We start from the raw sequence: 21,136 nt of genomic DNA, 5'->3' as shown, positions 1-21,136 counted from the left end.
TCTTAAAAGGCTTAAAAAAAAAAAAAGGAGCTTCTCTACAACAAACTGTGAAAGAACAGCAGTGTGTCAGTAAAGGGATGACTTCCTCAAGCCCAGCGGCGGGGTGAGCAGCAGCGCCAGCACCGGAGGCTGGGGAAGAAGAGGACGCCTCAGCTGGGGCAGTGGGGCACTAATCTAGTTGGGGTGGAAGGGGACGGGAGTCAGGGAGAAAGGGTGGCAGAGACAGTAATATGACGTACAGGACATCACGTGGCAAGCATCTTGGCGGAGCTGGTGCTGCCCAGATGGTAGCATTTGAAGTCCAGACAAGGTAGGAAAACACGAGACTCTTTCATCCCTATTTCTTTTATCCAATATTATAAGCATGTGTACATTTGCATATCAAACAGTGACTAAAAAGAACTCACAAAAGGGCACACAATGTTTGGGTAAAAATATATTTTCCCCCACTTTATGTCTTGGCACTAGTGATATATGCATAGATTACCTGTCCGCCACTCTCCTACCTTAACAGACACCAAATTACCAAGCAAGTCTGCTAAGTGATTACTTTCATACTTGAAAAAATGATATGCTTCACATTAATACAATTATTTTAGTTTTTTAAAAAAGACAAGTGTCTAACATGCAGTTTACATATATGACAATTCTGCATTAACACAAAGTAGATTACACAACAGTTTTAAAAACACATTGGTTATTTTCAAACAGCAAAATGACAATGATCTACAACTACAGTTTAAGGCGTATCAGCATATTTTAAAATTAAGAAATAGACAAAGTTCTAATGCTGTTCACAGCTTAATCTTCAACTTATTTTAAAAATTCCCTTCATACCTACATACAATCTAGACTTTGTACGTCATCATTTCCCCTAAAGAGTCATCACATATGTATCCTGTCAGTGGAACCGAGACTTCTGGAAGCTGAGACTTGACAACTTCAGACACTTGCAAATGGGAAAGCAAAGGGATCTGAATGGACAGTTTTGGTAGGACCACACAGAGACAGTATGACATGGGTTGGTAACAGCTGAAAAAACTGATTCAACAGTTTGTATATGAAACACTTATGGATATGTCAAGAAAGTGAGGAAACCGAGTGTTTGAGGTGCACAAGATATGAAGTGTTATCGCTGGTGAGATCACAAAGCAGAGAAGGAAGGTGAGTAACCTGTGCCCAGCATTTTGTTAAATGTTCCACTGGTTGAGGTGCCCTTTCTGGACAAAACCCTGACCAATTAATAAAGAGCCTAAGTTGGGAAAACATAGTCTCTAAACTGCCAGTAAATTCTCCTAAGTGCTTTTTCATCACATCCTACCGCACTTACAACTGTTACGGGTATCTGAAGTCCAAAAGAAGCAAAAAGATGGTCATTATGGTTGAACAAAAGATGTGGGGAGAGGCCAGCAAGAGCTGGCCAAAAAAAAAAAAAAGGTGATCCCTGCCAGTAGTTAGCACAAGGGAAAGACCATTAAACCAAGATCACCAAAAATCAAGCAATCATAAAGGGAGCCTAGCATTAAAAAAATTTTTTCCTCTTGCTTTTTCTCTAGTGTAAGGTAGTAGTTTCTCATTCTAACTTTACTTACACAGTCAGAACCAAGGACCCTCTGGGAATTCCCTGGCAGTCCAGTGGCTAGGACTTCGCGCTCTCACTGCCGAGGGCACAGGTTCAATCCCTGGTCAGGGAACTAATATCCCACAAGCCGCACGGTGCAGTCAAAAAACAAAAAACACCAAACCAAAACAAAAAACCTAGAAAAAAAAAATGAAACACTAAAAACCAAAAAAACAAAAACAAAAAAAAACCAAGGACCCTCTGTAATATCCAATGAACCCACAATGCTGTGTAGAACACAGACTGGGGTTAGTAATTTCTGACTTGCACACTGATATCAAGGAAAAGTCAAATCTCTGTGTTTCTTGTAAAAAAGATATAAATGTGAGCCATTTTAAATATATTTAGGTTTTTTGTTTGTTGGTTTTTTAAAAAAACAAAGACTACTCAAACCAATACCTCCCTACCCCCCTCCAGGGAGAAAAAAAATCCACCTATCCCATTTGTTTCTCTAATTTTAAAAAGTCAAAAAGGTCTCAAAGGTTTTTTACTGCCGTACTTACATGCAAAGGCGAAAGCACATCCAATTAGATTTGAGGGTATCATTTATTCCGTGCAGAGCCAAGGACTACTGTGAAAAAAGGCACAGATACAGAAAGAAGAGAGGGCAGCAATAACAAACCAAACAGGGCCAGGGAGCAGGGGCAGAGAAAAGTTCAGAAGCAATGCATTTTTTAAAAAAGCCTTTATGTTTTCTTTGACTTTTTATTCCCTGACTCTCCATATGATTTATTTTTCTGTGAAAAATTTAATGGGAAAAGAAAAATCAATCCAATCAATCAACAATCTTGGAATCAAAAAGTCAGCTGGATGCCTTTCGTGGCTAGGCTCACTTCAAAAAGGCTTTAGTGATGCATGTAAAATGAAAATTTTAAAGTGATGCATTTTTAGAATTTAGAAGTGTATTTCCTGTTACAAGGCACAAAAATGCTCACACAAGCAATGGCTGGAACAAGCATACAACACAAGTATTCAAGCTTCTGTCTGGTGCACAGCACCTGAGCAAACTCGGCCCATGGTTAGAATCAGCATGCTGCCTAATAGCCAGCTTCAGACTAGAATCATTAAAAAAGCAAAAGCAAAAACAAAAACATTGGTCCAGTAGCTCCTAAGCCTGTCTTTATATCACTATTGCTGCTTCTGGTTTGCAGTTTGTATCCCAGCTTAGTTTCGGCTTCCGTGAAACTGATTTCTTACTTTGCCTAATTAAGCCTAAATCAGTTCATGCATGACCATTCCTTCTGTCCCATAATAGTGTGGTTGAGGATAAAGAGAAGGGAAAAAAGTCTTCATTGGAATCAACTAGAGACTTATTAAAAAAAAAAAAAAGTGTGTGTAAGTGTGTGTGTATTCTATCCTATTTGATTAATGTATGACTAGTGAAGGCCAAAAGGAAAATGCAGAGGTGAAGTATCAGGTTCATGAGAAATGTTATTCTTTCAAGTAAGAAACAGGAGACTATGGAGTTAGAGAGAAAGCTGCGAGTATCTTGTTATTAGAGGGGAAAAAATCAAGGAAATAAAAGGATAAGCCTCAAAAAGGAAAAGTACAGAAAAGAAATTAGATATGCCCTTTTCCATACAAATTTGGCATGTAGTCTATGTCCTGCCATATGGTTAAGTCCTAACCCTTGTTGATGGGGCACTGGGCCTTAAACGCAAAGAGCAGGTAGAGCTAGTCTTCGTGAAGGAAAAGGTGAGGAAATTCCTTCAAGACAACTGGATTTGAAGACCAGCTGTTCTATTCCATCGTGCCTTTATTGCAAATATCAAAAAGAGACTATGCAAGGAAACTGGATGTGAAGCTGAATTTCTGCTTTCTTGACTTGTGGGTTTATGTTATGTTCCTTCCCATTTCTACCTTAAGTTGACAAGGCCCCCTCAAACTTGTGCTGCAGATGATACAGTTTATAACAGATTTTCTATTTTAAATATTTCTGGAAAATTTCTCCTCATTAATTATTGAAAACTGTTATTAGAAGCAGTCGATATCCTGCAATCAGTCATTAGGCCCTCCTCTCTCAGCCTACTGAGAGCAGATTTAGGTGTGTTTATGAAAAGACTGGATCTTGTAAGTAGTAAGCAGGTTGTGGAAAGCCCATCATCCTTAGTAGAAGATTCTTCTACTAAACAAGGTTGTATGATCCAACCTTGGAGAGGGCTATCTGTGAGAGGGCCAAGGTTGCCCTGATACAAGGGAACAGACTCATCATTTTCTTATTACAACCCACTTGGCCAGGATTTGAGACACAGGGGTTCAGACACATTTTTTAAGCCATAAGAGGAAACTGTCAGTCTGAACAGACCCACAACCCAGGCCAAATAATGTTATTATAGTAATAAAAAAATCCACGCAAGGGTAAAAGTCAGGTAAAGTGTACCCACCGTTCTGCCTACATACAAAGCTACCTTGGTTCGGGGCAGGTGTGGAGAAGAGACAGAGGGAGTTCAGGGCCTTTTGCGTCATGGAGACGAATAATCAAGAAGAGCAAGTTGTCATGGCTATTCAGGTTTATAGTCAGCTGCTGAGGCGGTGAAAAGTTTTCCTGTCAGACGTACATGTAGCAATTTAGCCTCCTTCCCTTGGTCCAAAGCAACATAAAAGTAACACAACAGGCATGCGTCCTGCTGCCACTCTGAACAGGCATAAAAGGCAAATCATTTGCTTTCCAGAAACAAAGTCCGGCTGCACATAGCTTTTGCTGTTATCCCCTTGTTCTATCATTTTCCACCACCGAACAACATTCAGCAAAATGAGTTAATAGTTATATGGTGTCTGGGAAAGGGAAAAAAATAAAAATAAAACAAAATAAAAGGACACAGATGGCAGAGATACAATATTACTGCAAAAGCAGGTGAATGCGGACCATCCTTGGCTTGCCAGGCTTTATGTGAAGCTTGCACTGCAAGTTAAAAAACAAAACAAAAAAGTTAGAAATAATAATAAATTAAAAGAAGGAAAATTAGGAGCGCCAGCACCAGCATTCGGTGATGGTGAATGCTCATGCAATGATTATGGAATTGACAGAAATTAAAACCAAAAATTTGAGTAAGCTATTCTACATGACAAGCAAAAGCAAAATTTTAATATTGAATTAAAGAACACGTGGTTAGTTTCCATTTGCAGGTAATTCAGAATTCATGAGTGACTTCTTGAAACCACTACATGTTCTAGTGAAAGGATTTGCTGTTTGACTTTCATCTTCTCAAATAACACAAAACCATAATCTATTAGATTTGGGCATCACATCGGTACTGAATATACAATAAATGTCTTTCAACAATTAACTTGGGGATTGGAATATAGTGGATGGAGGACATGCTATTAATCTACTTCGGAGGGAAAAAAAAAAGGACAATCATTATATGGTTACAGCTAAAGCAATGCCCGGAGCTTTCCCCCTCCTAGGTATAAAGCAAGTCCAAGATTCACATGTCTAATTTGAGGCAAGTCCAAAACATGCAACTTCACCCCTTAGGAAGAATCAAAATATTCTTTTAAAAAAGAAAAGATGAGTGGATGATTGTGTAAACTAGAGTTATCAGATGCCAGGTACCATTTTAAAATGATAGATTTTTAAAACTTTGTTTTTGGAATGGATTCATCTTAACCAGCAAACTGCTGGCTCACAACTGTGCAAAGTTTTCAGAAAAGATGAACACTGAACAACTACTGAACAACTTACCCTCGGGCACTCCCACCACTGAGGTGTAGCCGCCATCAAGGAAAGTGACTTGGTGGCCAGAGATGGCAGGAGGCGGGGGTCCAGCTAATGGCAGTGCCAGGGTTAGTTCTACCTTGTCTGTAATCTTAGGAAATGTTATATGCTCTCATGCCACTAACAGGTCAAGGAGAAGTACAAAGCCTTACCTACGTTAAAGAGGGAGCGTGTCATTAGAATAGAAAAACGGAATTTTAAACTATTAGAAAAGTGAAGCTCTGAGGTGGAAGCATGGCAGGTGAATCAATACGCATCTCTTTTTAAACTCTCTCCCTGGAGCAGCTCCTAAGCGGCAAGTGTGGTGACTCCAGCCTCTCCTCCAGCTACACGAGGAGGAAAGAGCCTCCCATTTATTTTCCAAGTACTGTTCTGGTTACCCTGATTACTGTCTGTCTGCGGTCCTCTCTAATCAAAACTCTCCACTGGCAGCAAGGGAAGTGATTTTTTTTTTTTTTTTTAACTTTGACACTTCAGGCCTCCAACTGGCAACTGCTTTCACTGTTCAAATGGGAAAGTGTGGAAAAGCTTAAGAACATAGAAGTTACCGAAAAGTACGCGCCCTTGTCAGGCACAAAATCTGGTGACTACTGCTCACCAAATTAAGTCTAATTCCATTAATAATAAATGAGAATGTATAAATAAGGCTAAAATAGAATTCGCACACACTTCACATAAACGTGAAATGCATTATACACTGCTAAGGCCCAAGGCTGCGAAGAAAATAACCTAAAATGTTCTATAGGACAAGAAAAACCTCCTTGCACGGAGAAGTCTGTTACTAGATACTTTTTACAATGGAGGCACAATACTGGTCAGCTCTCGGAATTTTTATTGCTTAAAGGCACATCCAGTATACATGAAATATCCTTGGAACATTGCTGGTCTTCTATAAACATTTTAAGCTCTAAAACATGTACCTTTATGCACTTTAGTGCTTCGGGGTAAGAAAAACTCGACTTTGGGTTTCCTAAACCGTGAGTCAGCAGCTTTTTCCTGTTTCATTCATGCCTATAGATGTGTACATACATACACACACACACACACACACACACACAACCTGTTTTTATCCTGGGTTAGTTTGGATCAACAAGGAATGATGCCAAATGGCTTGCGTTTTGTCTTCCCTGGAAGAGTCACTAATCTCTGAATCTGCATGGGGAACGTCACCATTAGTGGCCGATGCTCTCCCAACATGTGTAGCTACAAAGTGCTTTCTTGAACTGGATTATAATCTAGGCAGTTGTTACTCTCAAAATTAATCCAGCATAACTAAATTTTCGGCCCCTGGAGTCCTTTGACCACGTGGGTCTGTACCAACCCCATTCAAATCACAGCTCACCTACACCAACTCCTTTCTATTGCTTAGAAAGTCTGCTGGCTCCCCTGCTCTCTTCATACATTTCCTGCTGGCTCAGAGCTTGGCAAGTCAAGGTTTGCAAAGCAGAATTTCAAACTTTCTCTGTACGTCACTGTAGCAGTGCATTTTGGTTTCTACCACAGGAAACGTAACAAGATTCCTCAGGGACAAGTCTGCACGTTCACTCAGATTAAGTGAACACCACTATCGAGCTCACTCCCCCGGGATAGGACTCGATTGCTGTGCAGGCTCAATCCTATCTGCCATATATGTCTAAGAATGTAATTCTCTGCCTACTCCAGTACCAACATTTTTATTGTTTACTTAGTCATCAGCCTTTGCCCTAGAACCTTAGCATCTAAGGATGAAGAGCAGGAATCCTGAAAACTGCCCTCAGAGGACCACACCTTAAACAGACAAAGCAGGGTGGCATCCATGGGCTCACCACCCAGCTACCACTAAGGTTTTCTTCAAAGGTATCTTACTGACCACTGTGCTTACTGTCAAACCAATAGTAATTGTCATAAAATGGCACCCTCTAGTCTTTCAGGTGATTTGATGTAAAGCTTCAAACCACAGCAGAATTTCAAGGAAGACCCAAATCTCCCACTGGATTCAGGCCCCTGCTATTGGAGCATCATAGGATGTGACCACTCAAAAGCAGAATCTGACCCTTTGGCACATTAAATCAAGGCCATAATTTAAAAAAATTTTGTGCAGGTACAGGTGTGTCTTGAGAATTGGTGGAGGTGTCTTAACGGGCATTTTGATCCCATTTTCACAATAAAACGATTCATCATCTTGTGGAATTTAGAGGGAAAACTAGTGGCCACTAGTAGTTCTTCCAAATCTTTCATTTTGGGAACAAGACTTTCAATGACTGACTTCTTAAGCCTTACAACAGAGAATAGAAAAATAATTCTAACAATCATAATTTTAGGATGCTCTTTATCAAGAGCCATGAGGATTGTCTCCAGAGAGTAGTGAAGAGAAATGCACTGTCTTCTCAAGATTCCTAGTGTTGGTGCAGAAGATACTACTGGAGATGACAGGTTACTCCAGTCCTGATTGCTTGATCGTGTGGTCAAGTTTTATAAATTAGTGTCTGTGTACCCTTTAGAAATACTTTAAAAACCTTTGTCGTCTCCCCTGCACTGTAGAGAAAATTCTTGCTTTTATCTTTCTGGTAATAGACCAGTTTCCAGTCTGTAAATGGGAAAAGTAGAGACATGCAAGAGGAATAAATTGTTAGAGGGCCCCGCTGCATGGGGGTGACACCCGCTTACTTTTTCTTATCCTTGTCTTTCTTGGTTTGCTGGGCCCCAGACTGCTGGGCCTGGGACTGTAGCAACTGGGCTGCCGCCTTCTTCTTCTGGAAATTGTTCACCTCCTCCTCCAGTTCCTTCTTCTTGTCTTCCACTTTCTTCTTCTCTTCTTGGTGTGTCCGCTTTAGGAGGTCGAACTTCTCGTGGAGCTGGAGAGAAGAGGAGGAAGACAAGCTTGGTGGAGGGAACGGGACGCTTACTGGCGTAAGGCTATCTGGATCCGTTCAGAAGCAGAACGTGTGTGTGCCCCTGCCCGTGTTTTAGTTACACAAGTGAGGTACCGTCTGGTGCTGAGCCAGGCCGAGGTGGTGAAAAGCATCCCTTGGAGCACTACACACTGTTGAAACTTGGACCCCTTAGCACTAAGGGGAATCTCTATGCACTTTTTCTGATAATAAAATACGTGTTCATTGTAAAAAGCATAAAGAAGAAAATAAAAATTATCCATGCTCCTAATAAGAAACTCACCCTAGTGGTAAGAAAAGTTCTGGTCCTTTTTTGAAAAGTATAATCTATAGTTACTTAGAGACTTACACAGTGACTACAGATATATGTATCCGTACTATTCAAATAAGAAGAGTATGTGGAGAAATTTCTGGCCCTTGACAAACTGAATTTAGAAAATTATCACAAAATGCAGAAACAAAAACTGGAAGGGGGCTTCCCTGGTGGCGCAGTGGTTAAGAATCCACCTGCCAATGCAGGGGACACAGGTTCGAGCCCTGGTCCGGAAAGATCCCACATGCCGCGGAGCAACAAAGCCCATGCGCCACAATTACTGGGCCTGTGCTCTAGAGCCCATGCGCCACAACTACTGAGCCCGCGCGCCTAGAGCCCGTGAGCCACAACTACTGAGCCTGTGCTCTAGAGCCTGTGCTCTGCAACAAAAGAAGCCACCACAAGGAGAAGCCCACGCACTGCAACGAAGAGTAGCCCCTGCTAGCCACAACTAGAGAAAGCCCGCACACAACAACAAAGACCCAACGCAGCCAAAAATAAATAAATTTATATTTAAAAAAAAAAACTGGGAGGGAGGGAGGGGAAAATCCTTACTATTTAGATAATTCTAGAATTTTTACCTAGCATTCAACTTGATACTTAAAGCCAACAGCAAATAAGGCTCAACTTTCCTTTCTCTGCAGCAAAACTAGGGTGAGTACTTAGCTATTTAAATAACCTCTAACTTTCTTATTATCTAAGGCAAACCTATTTCTTGCTCTCTCTCATTGGGGTGACTGTTACAGCAGAAATCCATGGGGCCTGATTCCAATTGATGTTTGCTCAGATAAACTCTTACAAATTTTAATGTGCCTCAGTTTATCTTTTTTTTTTTTTTTTTTTTAATTTTTGGCCACGCTGCACAGCATGTGGGATCTTAGTTCCCTGATCAGGGATCGAACTCATGCCCCCTTGCAGTGGAAGCGTGGATTTTTAACCACTGGACCACCAGGGAAGTCCCTCAGTTTATCTTTTAACAGGGTAAAATGAGTAATATTCATTGAGCTATATCAGCTAAAGAATTAATTGGGTCATTTTAAAATCTGAAGAGAACTGACTGTTTAATTCTGAACTCTGCTAAAACTGTATCTTATTATAATGAAAATATTACTTAAAATGAGATCAAATTACTACTCATCATAATGTGAAATAATCTGTACATCTGAAAATATTCATTGTTATTTCATTTTATAATATTCTATGCACACATTTAGCTGTGTATTTAGGGTACTACATATAAGAAACAAATGTAAGTAAAAAGGATGCATTTACATTTAATCAAGTGACCTTAAAAGTTTCCACACTTCATTAATCTAATGGCAACTAAATTAAGTTCTTGGTTTAACTTAAATAATGGGTACATTATGATGAAATATACATTCATCTGTGCAGTTTTAGGCAGATTTTCTGTGCTTAAAATATTTTAAAGTGATAATTTGTGTGTCTGTGTGCTTAATTATTAGAAACAACTTTGTTCCATACCAAAACCTATACTTTGTGTTTCAAGAAACTTCTCAAAATAAAACTCAAATAATCAATAAACACTTCTTTGGAAATAAAAAAGGAGTCCATGGGAACCTCTAGGATGCAGCTACCCTGGGCTCGGCGTGGGGAACTAGAGTCAGCAGGACACTGGAGCCAGGGGTGTGCATCCCAGAGGGAAGCCAGAGCACAGACACGGCGGACGGAGCCCGTCCCCCATCAGACAGGGGCGAAGGGCCCTCCACCGTTTAGTTCACTGAGTTGACTGGTAGACTGAGACAATAATGGTCCCAGAATTGCAAATCTTACGTTTCATCACTTGTAAATCGATGAAATATGGAGTTACAAGGAATGTGGGATCAGGTCTGGAAACCTAAGTTCTAGCTTTAGTCTTGGCTTTGCTACTAACTAGGTATGTGACTGCATAAATAACTTAAGCTTTACGACACTCAGTGTTACCATCTGTGAAATGGGGATAAGACTGGCTGCCCTACTCTTCGTACCAGGTTAGTAGCCCCTCGTGTGATAGAATATATGTAGCAAGTGCTTAGAGCAGCACGAAGGCCTGTCTCGTCTGTGTCTCCCCCGGAAGCAAGGACAGATGGCTTACCTCTTTCTCTGCCTCTTTAAGTTCAGCTTCTTTCTCCTTCACTCTCATGACAAACATCTGTCTCATTTCTTCTTCTTTCTTCTGAAGTTCTCCCAGAAATTCATTCCTTTTTGCTTCGTATGTCTCCTGAAGACTATTCAAAAGCCACAAACCAAGGACAGTGTCATGGAGTTGCATGATAAGAAATTTCAGTCCAGACAATTCCTACCCAGCCACTTCCTCAAAATAAATAAGGCTGCCAACTCACCAGGTTCAAGGACACACAAAATGGCACCATCTTCTTTTTAGTTATGTGGCGATCAGAAAGACAAGCACATCAGGAACCAGAGATGAGGCAATAAGTACAGTGTAGCACTAATGGGATGTCTCTTACTGGCCAAGCTGTATGCTACATACATTCACATGGGGGAAGCCTGGGCTGGCCAGTATCTCCCAGTTCAGTACCACGTAGATACTGAAGACGTGATTTAGAATTTTAGAAGACGGAGGGGGTGTAGAGAGAGAAATGCATCGGCACTGGAGCCAGACAGACCCACCAGGGTTGGTTTTGGGTTCACAGCAATTTACTGACTGATCTTGGGAAGGGCACGGCCTCTCAGCCTCAATGTTCTCTGAATACAATGCCTTCCGGGGCCCATGATTTCGGGAGGTAAATGTGGGCAGAGTGAGTGAAGCATTTGAGGTCACATCGGTGCTTAATAAATGTTACCCCCGCACGCGTCTTCCTCCAGCCCCCAGGTTAGAAAACAGACTCAGTGAACCATCTAAAGAGACAATAGTGTATCTAAAGGTGTTACAGAAAATTGCGGCTCTTCAAGTGCTATTACCAATTGTAAACAGAGCAGGGAGGAGTTTGATTTTTATTTTAAACCTTATCCTGCCCCTGACTGTCTACAGAACTTGGGGCCCAATATTTTAAAGCAAAGGCCATCACGCAGTTTTACCTCCAAGTCAGAAGAGATATATTTACAGAAAAATCACCTTTGGTAACACAACTAGAAAAAAAACCAGACACCCACACCCACACTTACACAAACAGAGATACATTTGCCGGTAATTGCTATCTCTCTCTCTCCCTTGCAGTTTCCCTAGAACAAGGGTTGTTACAGTTACACAAGTCTGCAGCAGGATTATCCACTTTTACCTAGGGACCAAATTCATCCAAAGTGCTGATTCCAAAATGAAGAGCGCCTGTGGATGAGCCCAGGCTCCATGCAGAGCCACCCCAGCATTCACACTTGTCCATGTAGAAGGAGAAAAAGAACATTCAGGTGGTGGAGGGGCGTGTGCATGTGGACATACGTTTATAAGAGCAGCATACTTACAAAATGCATTAATTAGGACTGTTTATGCTTCTATAATCAATGCTCTTATTGGTTGCTGAACAATCAGTTCTCCTGCCCTCAAGAGTGTCAACACTGCCTGGGTAATGGACAATCACGAGTTTGGAGTTTCTGGAGGTATATTTGGCTTTCACATTATCTTAGGAGACAAAAGCAAGTTTGGCCGACATTAGTGTTGCCTAATATTAATAGCAATATTTGGACTTGAAATTTAAGCTATATAGCCACAGAGAGAGAGAAATGCATGGATAATGAAACTATAAAATAATTTGTGAGTTTGATTTTGCTTGTTAGCTTCTAATAAACTCTTTATCACTATCATTTGAGTCAGAATGGCCAAAGGCAGAGGATGACTTGTCCCTGCTATGAAATTTTGGGGGAACCCAGTTTTTGTTCATTTTAAGATAATGAATCCATCTTCCTCTTCTTTCTTTCTTTTTTTTTTTTTTTTTTCTGTACGCGGGCCTCTCACTGTTGTGGCCTCTCCCGTTGCGGAGCACAGGCTCCGGACGCGCAGGCCCAGCGGCCATGGCTCACAGGCCCAGCTGCTCCGCGGCATATGGGACCCTCCCGGACCGGGGCACGAACCGGCGTCCCCTGCATCGGCAGGCGGACTCTCAACCACTGCGCCACCAGGGAAGCCCCCTCTTCTTTCTTAACAAGCAGTGGAACACCTAGTATAGAAACACTACCAAGAAACATGACCCAAAGTGTGTTCCAGAGATCGCTAGTTTCAAGAAATCTTCAAAAGTGGGGTTCCCAAGGCAAAAGAACAAAAGGAAAATGCAATGTGTGACCTCCCTTTAGGAGAGCCACAGCGCACGGGGGCTCCCAAGCCCTGCAGCACGTCAGGGTCGCCTGGGCATGTTTTACTGGACTTTTCTGAGCACAGTTTCCTAACTCCACTCCTGGAGATGCTGACTCAGGATGTCAGGCGAAGGCAAAAGTAATCTGTATTTTTAAAATGCTTCCAGGTGACTTGATGTAACTAGTCTGCCAACCACTGCTTGTCTTAAGTGCTCTGAAATGTCCCTCAATTAAAAAAAAAAAAAAAACAAGACCTGTTTAAGTTGATTCACTTAGAGCCAAATTTGTTTAATTGTGAAAACTTCTGTTAAGTGACCCACAGAGAGAAGGTCCTTTGGGTAATGCTACTGGAATTCTGAGACCTCTCAGCATGACTCGACCTGATCCAGTCCCAACCACAACCTAGCTTAGGCTCCAGTTTCTGGAGATCCATTTTCAAACTATGGGTCGTGACCCAATCAAGGGTTTTAACCAGTATGTTAAAAGAAAAAGTTTAGAGAACAGGATAGAAGAAACCAGAAATGCAGTGCAAACTCTAAGAGCAGGTGTCACTTCACGATGTGTATATTGGATCACGATGTAGAACACATTTGATAGTGAAGGTTGCAGCCCAAAGCTGGAAAGTGCATGTTCTAGAGAAAGGTTAGGGAGCGATGTTGCCACCAGCCAGATGGCCTCAACACATGCTGCTTATTAGATGGCTGCATCTGAGGACAGGAACCAGCTTTGCAACTCTGACACTGGAAAGCATAAGCAATGTATGAGAAAGAAATCATAAACCCCCCACTCCAAGGAGTCACCTGCAGTAGGTTTCTTAGCAATGCAGTCACAGATCCTACTCCCCGGGCACCTGCAGAAATCCACATGTGAATGAGAGACACCAGACACCCTCCCCTATGCTTCCAGCCAGTGAAAACCAGTCCAGAAGGAACTGCATCTATAGTACCCTCTCAGATACCTAAAGTGATGATATCTTTTGCAATATCTAGCTCTTCCAACTTAATTTTTTTTTTTTTTTGCGGTACGTGGGCCTCTCACTGTTGTGGCCTCTCCCGTTGCGGAGCACAGGCTCCGGACGCACAGGCTCAGTGGCCATGGCTCACGGGCTCAGCCGCTCCGCGGCATATGGGATCTTCCCGGACCGGGGCACGAACCCGTGTCCCCTGCATCGGCAGGCGGACTCCCAACCACTGCGCCACCAGGGAAGCCCCCAACTTAATTTTTAATTGTAGTTATTAACACCCTTTTCCAAGTGAGAAGTGAACAGTTTTTTCATGAGGGTTTGGGCTGGTTTGAAACTGAGGCTTTTATCTTCTCATTCTCTTCTAACAGCTTTTGGGAGAGGCAGGCTTTGCTCATGGAGGTCAAGGGAAGGGAGAACGAGCACTGACACTCCAGTTCATCGTGCACTCCGGTAATTCACGTAGCACAGTTGTCTCCCTGTTACGTCTCCTGGACCACCCAGCGGGGGGCAGGCCAGAGCACCACGCCACCGGGGTTTACGGAGGAACTGACACACGCACATGTGTTATCCTTACAACAACGCAGTGAGGTAGCTATTATTATCACCTCCCATTTTATACATGGAGAAACTCGGACACAGAGGGGCTTAGTAACCTGTGCAGGTCACACAGTGAAGAAGTGACAGAGCTGGGATTTTCAGCTGGGCCACCTAGCTCAGGTGGGAGCCCCACCTCCCAAGGCTGGGGAAGTGAGCCCTCCATGCTCCTAAAAATGTATGGTCTCATGGGCCTGAAAACTTTGTGATTTCTTGAGAGAGGGGCAGTAAAGGAGCACTTGTGACCTGACAGGTAGAGTCGAGGAGGCGGTGGTGTTTTGAGGTGAGGATGGAGTGTTAGGAAGAGGGCGGTGGCATCTCAGGAGACAAGCAGCAGGGACAAGACCCATCCCCGCTCCTGTGTGACATCCCCGCCCCCACCTTCCTCCAATGCCAGCCAGAAAGGGGCCAGGGTCTGGGGGACCTGGGTCCAGGGAATGCATGGGTGCTCTGGCTGGGGTGAGGCATGAGCTCTGGGGCTGCAGAGCTGCAGGTGGGAAAGATGCGGCACAAGACAAAGCAGGTTGACGCCTGGACATGTACACGTGTAGTGACAGAGATTCTACCGCAAGACAAGAGAGGCACAACGCTGAACGCAGGCCGGTTGAAGGAAAGCACCAGGGACAGATTCAGCTTTTGTGCCCGGGACGTACTTCCAAGGCTTAAATGTGGCCTGCCCAGCTTCTGCTTTGGTTTCACACGGTGTCATCTATTCAGGGGAGCTCCCACTTATGGGCCTCGGCTTTCGAGGCCACTCTTTGCTTTATAAACACGTGGTATAAACACAAGTGGCACCCAGAGGGCAAGTGGTGGACACAGGGTGCCCAGAGGGGAGGGTGGACTTCACTGTACACCCGTGAAGGGATCCTCTACTTTGAGAATATAAAAGCCTTGAGTCCTTCACTGATACTCCTCCAAGCTCACCCTAAATTCACAGGGAAAAAAGTCTTCTATGAGCATCCAGGCATGATGACTTTGAAGGTGTAATTCTGGGAAATCCCTTAAATTAACTGTGTCCCCTCCTGCACTCTCAGTGTCAGGCTCACAGGAAGTGCTGGGGAGGCTGGAAACTCCTCCAAGGGAGAGGATGGGCCCTTTGTAAAGCAGTGGTTTCCAAGGAGAGGAAAACCAAGTTTATTTCACCTTGCTATCTGCCAAGACATGTGATTCAAAGCCAACTTTCATGTTCCAAATGATCCTGCCTGCACCAAGAGGGCCACTGGAGGTTGATTGAGTGGGTTTCTAAGAGGAGAAACTATTTCCAGGGTTCCCAGGAACTGAGATGATAGAAGGTGTTTATTTTTAGAAGGTCTACTTTTCTCTGTTTCTTATTTTCTTATACAGGGAAAAGAGTAAAGGCCTTGGTTTTATATATATACATATATATATAATATATTTATATATAAAATATTTACATATACAAAATATATTTTATATAAAATATATTTCCCTCCTTTTCATCCTCAAAAAGGAACCCTCGGGCCAGTAGAAAAGGAACCAGATGGGGAGGGGGATACGTGTGAATAAAGCACGTTCTCTACAAGTCAGGCCTCAGCGACGTCCACCACAGGTCCTGAAGCCCCTGGGGACGGGGAGGCCATAGCAGTGAGCTGGATCCAGCTCTGCCAGGCCTTGCAGGACCTGCTAGACCCACCCAGCAACCTCCTCCTGGCGGCAGCTACCCTGGCCTTGCAGGAGAAATTGTAACTCAAATGCAGAGACACAGGCAGCAGCAGGAAATCCTCACCAGCCCTGGTTCCTGGGAACCAGGAACCCCAGTTGGTCGAGATGGTGGAAGGTTAGTGAAGGGGCCTGCATCACAGACTCCAAGTTCCAGAGCTGAATAAAACACAGCTGTGCTGAATGGTTCTTAAAATTTGGGGAGGTAAATTACCTCTAACAGACTTAAGAAACAGTCACATGCATTCTAACTTCTGCAGGCAGCTCAGGACTCCAAGAGATGAACTAGGCCAGGGGCTGGCAAATTACAGCCTGAGGGCAAAATCTGGCCCTGCCTGTTTTTGTAAATACATGTTTATTGGAACACAGCCACTCCTGTTCTTTTATGTTAGGGTCTCTGGCTGCTTTCACACTACAAGGGTGGGGTTGACTCACTGGGACAGAGACTGCATGGTCCACAGAGCCTAGAGCATTTCCTCTGTGGCACATTCTGGAAAAAGTCCCCCTACGAGATCTCACTGTCCCCTTATCTAGCCCAGTTCCTCGTTTTACAGGTGAAGAACCTGAGGCGCAGGCAGGTTAAGGAGTTGGGGAGTAGCAGAGTCAAGACTTGAACCCACACTGCTGCCCCTTCACCCTTCAACACCGCCTGGGTTTGAATGAGGGTGGAGGGCACATGGGTTCCATTTTTACTGTGGTTCCTTTTGTTTCATCTCTATGCATGGGTGAAGAAGAAAAAAAAAACCTCTATGAAAAAATAAAGATAGTCTCTGCCACACAAAAACCACTTTCCTCAGGCTTAATAACCAGAGAGTAGGCTTGATTGTGTAGGGGCTATTGTTTGGTCAATGCATTTCAAGGTTCGATCCCCTAAACTTGTGTACACAGAAGGGCATCATCCTCTACCCCGCCTCGGAAAGCACACTTCATGTGAATGAAGAGGGCCAATTTTACAAGCCCCTAGAGCAGGACTAAATGATGCAAACTTAGCTAGAAGCTAACGTTTTGGTTAGAAGCCCTCTGTCTGGGGTCTCCGTTTGTTCTCATCAAATACATTCCACAGGAGCACTCCACTGGGAGACCAGTCCAGACTTCACCAAACTAAAGAGATTCCAGGAAAATAACCTCCCTGCCACTGCAATGGCAGCTCAGATCCAGCAGAGGGAGTCCACTGGCTCAGCACACAGGCTGCCTCAGGCACCGCGGCCAGCCAGCTCCTGAACATTTGAGTGGGAGTCCAGGCCAGTCACAAGAGAGGAGGAGAACAGTCTTCTCCAAGGAACCGTGGCCCCCGATCAGTACAGGCGCCAAGCACAGACACACCTCACATCACCTCAACTCAGATCCCCGTGAAGAAGCCGTATGGGTTCAGTATGCACAGAGCAATCCTCTCCTGTACCAGGTGGCGGCAAACCTTCCTCTGACCGTTCACCAAGCCTGGAGTGGCCCCGGCACTCTGCCCCCGCCGACCCTTCCCCACCACTGGGCTCTAACAGGGCCTGGCCTTTGCGGGGCCCCTAATTCTACATGAACTTCGATATTCTCCCCTTCACGTTTTGCCTCTTCCTCTCCATCCATCAGCGGTGTGGGAAAATACGCAGCAAATGTTCTGTAAGTTATTTCCTTTACTACTCGTTCGTGTTGTTAGAATTGTACTGGTTCACTGGAACCTAGTAAGAGCACGTCAAAAAGTAGGAGACATGGTAAGTTAAACCTATTTGGCAAAAATGAACGGGACAAACTGTAGTGAGCATCCACACCTTTGTAAATGCCTGGACCAGGTTCTGTGCCTCTGTGAGTACAACTGTTAAGAACAGAGGTTCAAAACTCACACCTGTCACTTCCTACTTGGGCAGGCTGTTTACACTTGCAGTGCCTTCGTTTCCTCATCTGTAAAATGGGGATGCAATAATGACATCAGCTGCGTCAGGTACTCTAGATGATACAAGTAAAGCGGTTATCGCAACGCCTGGCAATCCGTGCTATTCATCCGCCCCCGCCAGGTCCCTCCACCACCCATCTCTCAATCCAACAAGCATTTCTGTGATGCACCAGCACGCCACTCACACCGCTGCCTGGGGGGCCTGACCGCCAGGTGCCCACATACCTGAAGGGCTTGCTGTCAGGGTCGGTGTCCTTGAACCCCATCTCTTCGAGCTTACAGCGCCGATACAGCTCATAATGGCGGGTGTGAGTCTGTTCTCGCAAATCTTCCATGTTCACACGGATCAGCATCTCCCGAAGTTTCACAAAATCACAGTGGTTTTCATTCTCAACTGCAGGAGATGGGGAAGAAAGCGGGGAGGGCTCTCAGCAGCGATGTCACTAAAATCTGAAGTGATCTAAGACGAAGTTACCATTGCCCCTGAAATCTCTGAGGCCTCAAGGTCACCCGAAGATCCTTCGCTGGATCCTCCTTACACCCCTACAAAGACAGGATTTCTGACAGCAGAGACCATGATTGCTGATGATGAGGGCGGCTGCTGAGGGCAGGGCACCGTGGGAGGAGCTTTGCCAATACTGTCTTGGCTCTTGGCAGCAGTTCTGCCTAGCAGGATTCCCAGGCGCAGAGCGTGGCTTTGATGAGCAGGCTGACCTCCCAGAGGCAGCAGAGTCTATATTCAGACCCCATCGCCTCTGGCTCCAAAGCCCGGCCGATTTCTGCCCCTCCGTGCTGTCAGGACCTGTACAAGGCAGTTTTTTGGGGGTTTTTTGTGGGTTTTTTGCGGTACGTGGGCCTCTCACTGTTGTGGCCTCTCCCGTCGTGGAGCACAGACTCTGGACGCGCAGGCTCAGCGACCATGGCTCACGGGCCCAGCCACTCCGCGGCATGTGGGATCTTCCCGGACCGGGGCACGAACCCGTGTCCCCTGCATCGGCAGGCGGACTCTCAATCACTGCGCCACCAGGGAAGCCCACAAGGCAGTTTTTATGTATCATCTCCTGTAATTTTATCAACAACACTATGAAGCAAGTTTTTCTATTGTAGAGAATTTGGGAAGACTGACAAAAACCATAATTTTCCTACATATCTCAAAGGTACTGTGCTTTCTCATGTCTCACAGATTTATTGCCTTTACTCAGAACAAAGGAAACGGAGGACTGATGTATCGTAAGCCGATGAGGGTACTTTCTGCAGCCACTCTACTTAATCCATAGCACTGGACATCCCTCCTTCAGAACACACAAGGGTTGGTAATAGAATCTGAGACCTTGCCCATCCAAGTGACATAGGCAATGTCTTCAGGTTAGAGATTGTGGTCATGTCCTACAATTATAGGTCACTTGTTCTCAGATATTTACTGAGAAGACAATTTCCAAAAAAAAAAAAAAAAGACAATTTTTCCAGAGATAATGGAGAAACAAGTATCCTCTTGTTCGCAAGCTTTTTGCAGCTTTCTTACTCTTCGCTGATAAAGAACTCATTCAAACTCCCAGGGAAGATCTCTCTTCCAGCAGGAATTTATACGAAATTCCCCACACAACCCAGCATTCTTGGGGGGCTGCCTCATAGGCACTATAGGGCTGCAGCCACTTCTCTCCATTGCTTCCCAGCCTCCCTGCTTCTTTCTGGCCTCCACGACTGCCAGGTGTAAAACCCTGCCGGGCCCTTCCACCTGCCCACGTCAAGGACCTGCCCAAACCCATCGGGGACAGCCGCCCTGGGGGTGACACGTGAGGAACCCCTTCCCCGCGATGTGCACGTACCCTGCACCACACCCCAGGGGTACTGCCTGGCCTTTGCCATCTTGTTGCCGATCTTCACCTCCTCGGTGCTGCCGACCACTGCGAAAGGGAGGTGGACCTGCCAGCAACACAAGGACAGAGAGCGGTTACCCTCCCCGTGCTGCAAACACATGCTCTCCTCCGCTTCCACACGCCCCCTCCCCCCGCAGGCCTCTGCTCAGGGCAGGAGAAATGGGCGAGGGAGGGCAGAAGAGCGAGGAGCTCAACAGTTCAGTGGGGTTGGGCTTCATGTATCCGAACCCCCTTCAACCAGATACCAAGTATCTGACATGAGCTGGACTCAGGGGGAAACTAGGAGTCTTTGCGATTATATGGTAAGCGTGGGATGTCCACTGCCTGAGACTAGCCACTGGTCTATGTGGTTATTGAGCACTTGAAATGAGGCTTGTAAAATGAAGAAAATTTGAATTTTATTTACTTTTAATTAATTTACATTTAAAGGGAAGGAGTGTGAAATATTTTTCCATTAATTATCACTTTATTGTTTTGGTAGGACTGCATTTCACTTTGCTTCAAACTCAGATCTTCTTAAAAAAAAAAAAAAGAAGAACCAGTTTTGTTAATGTAGATGCAAACATGAAGGAAAATTGTCTTTTTGGTACTTACTTCATATTGAAAAACTTTTAAATATGTTAGCAGTAAGTTAGGTATGCGTCCAAGTTGGGATGTATGTAATTATAAACTATACATTGGGGGAATTCCCTGGCAGTCCGGTGGTTAGAACTCGACACTTTCACTGCCAGCGACTGGATTAAATTCCTGGTTGGGGAACTAAGATCCCACAAGTCACGTGGTACGACAAAAAAAAAGAATATACACACACACACACACACACAGAGGACTTCAAAGCCCTGCTATGGAAACATCTCATTAATAATTTTTATATTGGTTACATGTTGAAATGATATTTTTGATATACTGGGTTAAATAAGTTCTCAAAATTAACTTTATGTTTCTTTTTACTTTTTAAAAATGTGGCTACTGGAAAATTTAAATTACTTGTGTGGCTTATATTTCTACCGAACAGCACTGCTTTAGACAGCTGATCATTGCACAAAATTCAAGTCAAATATACTTTAGCTCAAATTATTGGCTCAAGCCTTGCACCCCGACTTACCTTGAGCAGAGATACTATTCAAGACAACTGGCTGTGCCACGTTGGTTTATTTGGTAACTATGGCTACATTCCGAGGAGAAACAGTAATTCTATCTTTCTCCTATTAGCAAGTGAGAATAACATCTGAAATGGCTGCTCTGAGAATTATGACTTAGGGCTCCCTGACCCGGTGCTCTTCCACTACAGATACACGGAGACAGACAAGAGTGTTTTAAAGCCAGATCCTCTCCCAGAGCTTGGCAAAATCCTCAGCCCAGGCCGCCCAACTGG

General features: G+C 44.2%; 1 protein-coding gene across 5 annotated transcripts in view; it reads right to left on the bottom strand.

Moving 5' to 3' along the window:
• SEPTIN11 (septin 11) overlaps nt 1–21,136 on the bottom strand; it is a 104,503-nt gene that overhangs the window by 16,609 nt on the left and 66,758 nt on the right. For 3 of the 5 annotated variants that reach the window (XM_081248905.1, XM_081248904.1, XM_081248903.1), the window contains exons 6-9: nt 19,711–19,807; nt 18,110–18,278; nt 10,615–10,747; nt 7,986–8,173 (exon numbers count right to left, since the gene is read on the bottom strand). In XM_081248905.1, coding sequence (XP_081105031.1) covers nt 7,986–8,173; nt 10,615–10,747; nt 18,110–18,278; nt 19,711–19,807 — 587 coding nt within the window. Of the gene's footprint in view, nt 1–423; nt 4,524–7,985; nt 8,174–10,614; nt 10,748–18,109; nt 18,279–19,710; nt 19,808–21,136 lie in introns of those variants that run through there. The other 2 variants (XM_081248902.1, XM_081248901.1) reach the window with 2 other exon arrangements.

Source organism: Mesoplodon bidens (assembly GCF_964165515.1).
Source record: "Mesoplodon bidens genome assembly, chromosome: 1".
Taxonomy (NCBI): domain Eukaryota; kingdom Metazoa; phylum Chordata; class Mammalia; order Artiodactyla; family Ziphiidae; genus Mesoplodon; species Mesoplodon bidens.
Note: the sequence above shows the minus strand (reverse complement) of the source record. Positions and strands in the feature narration are given on the sequence as shown.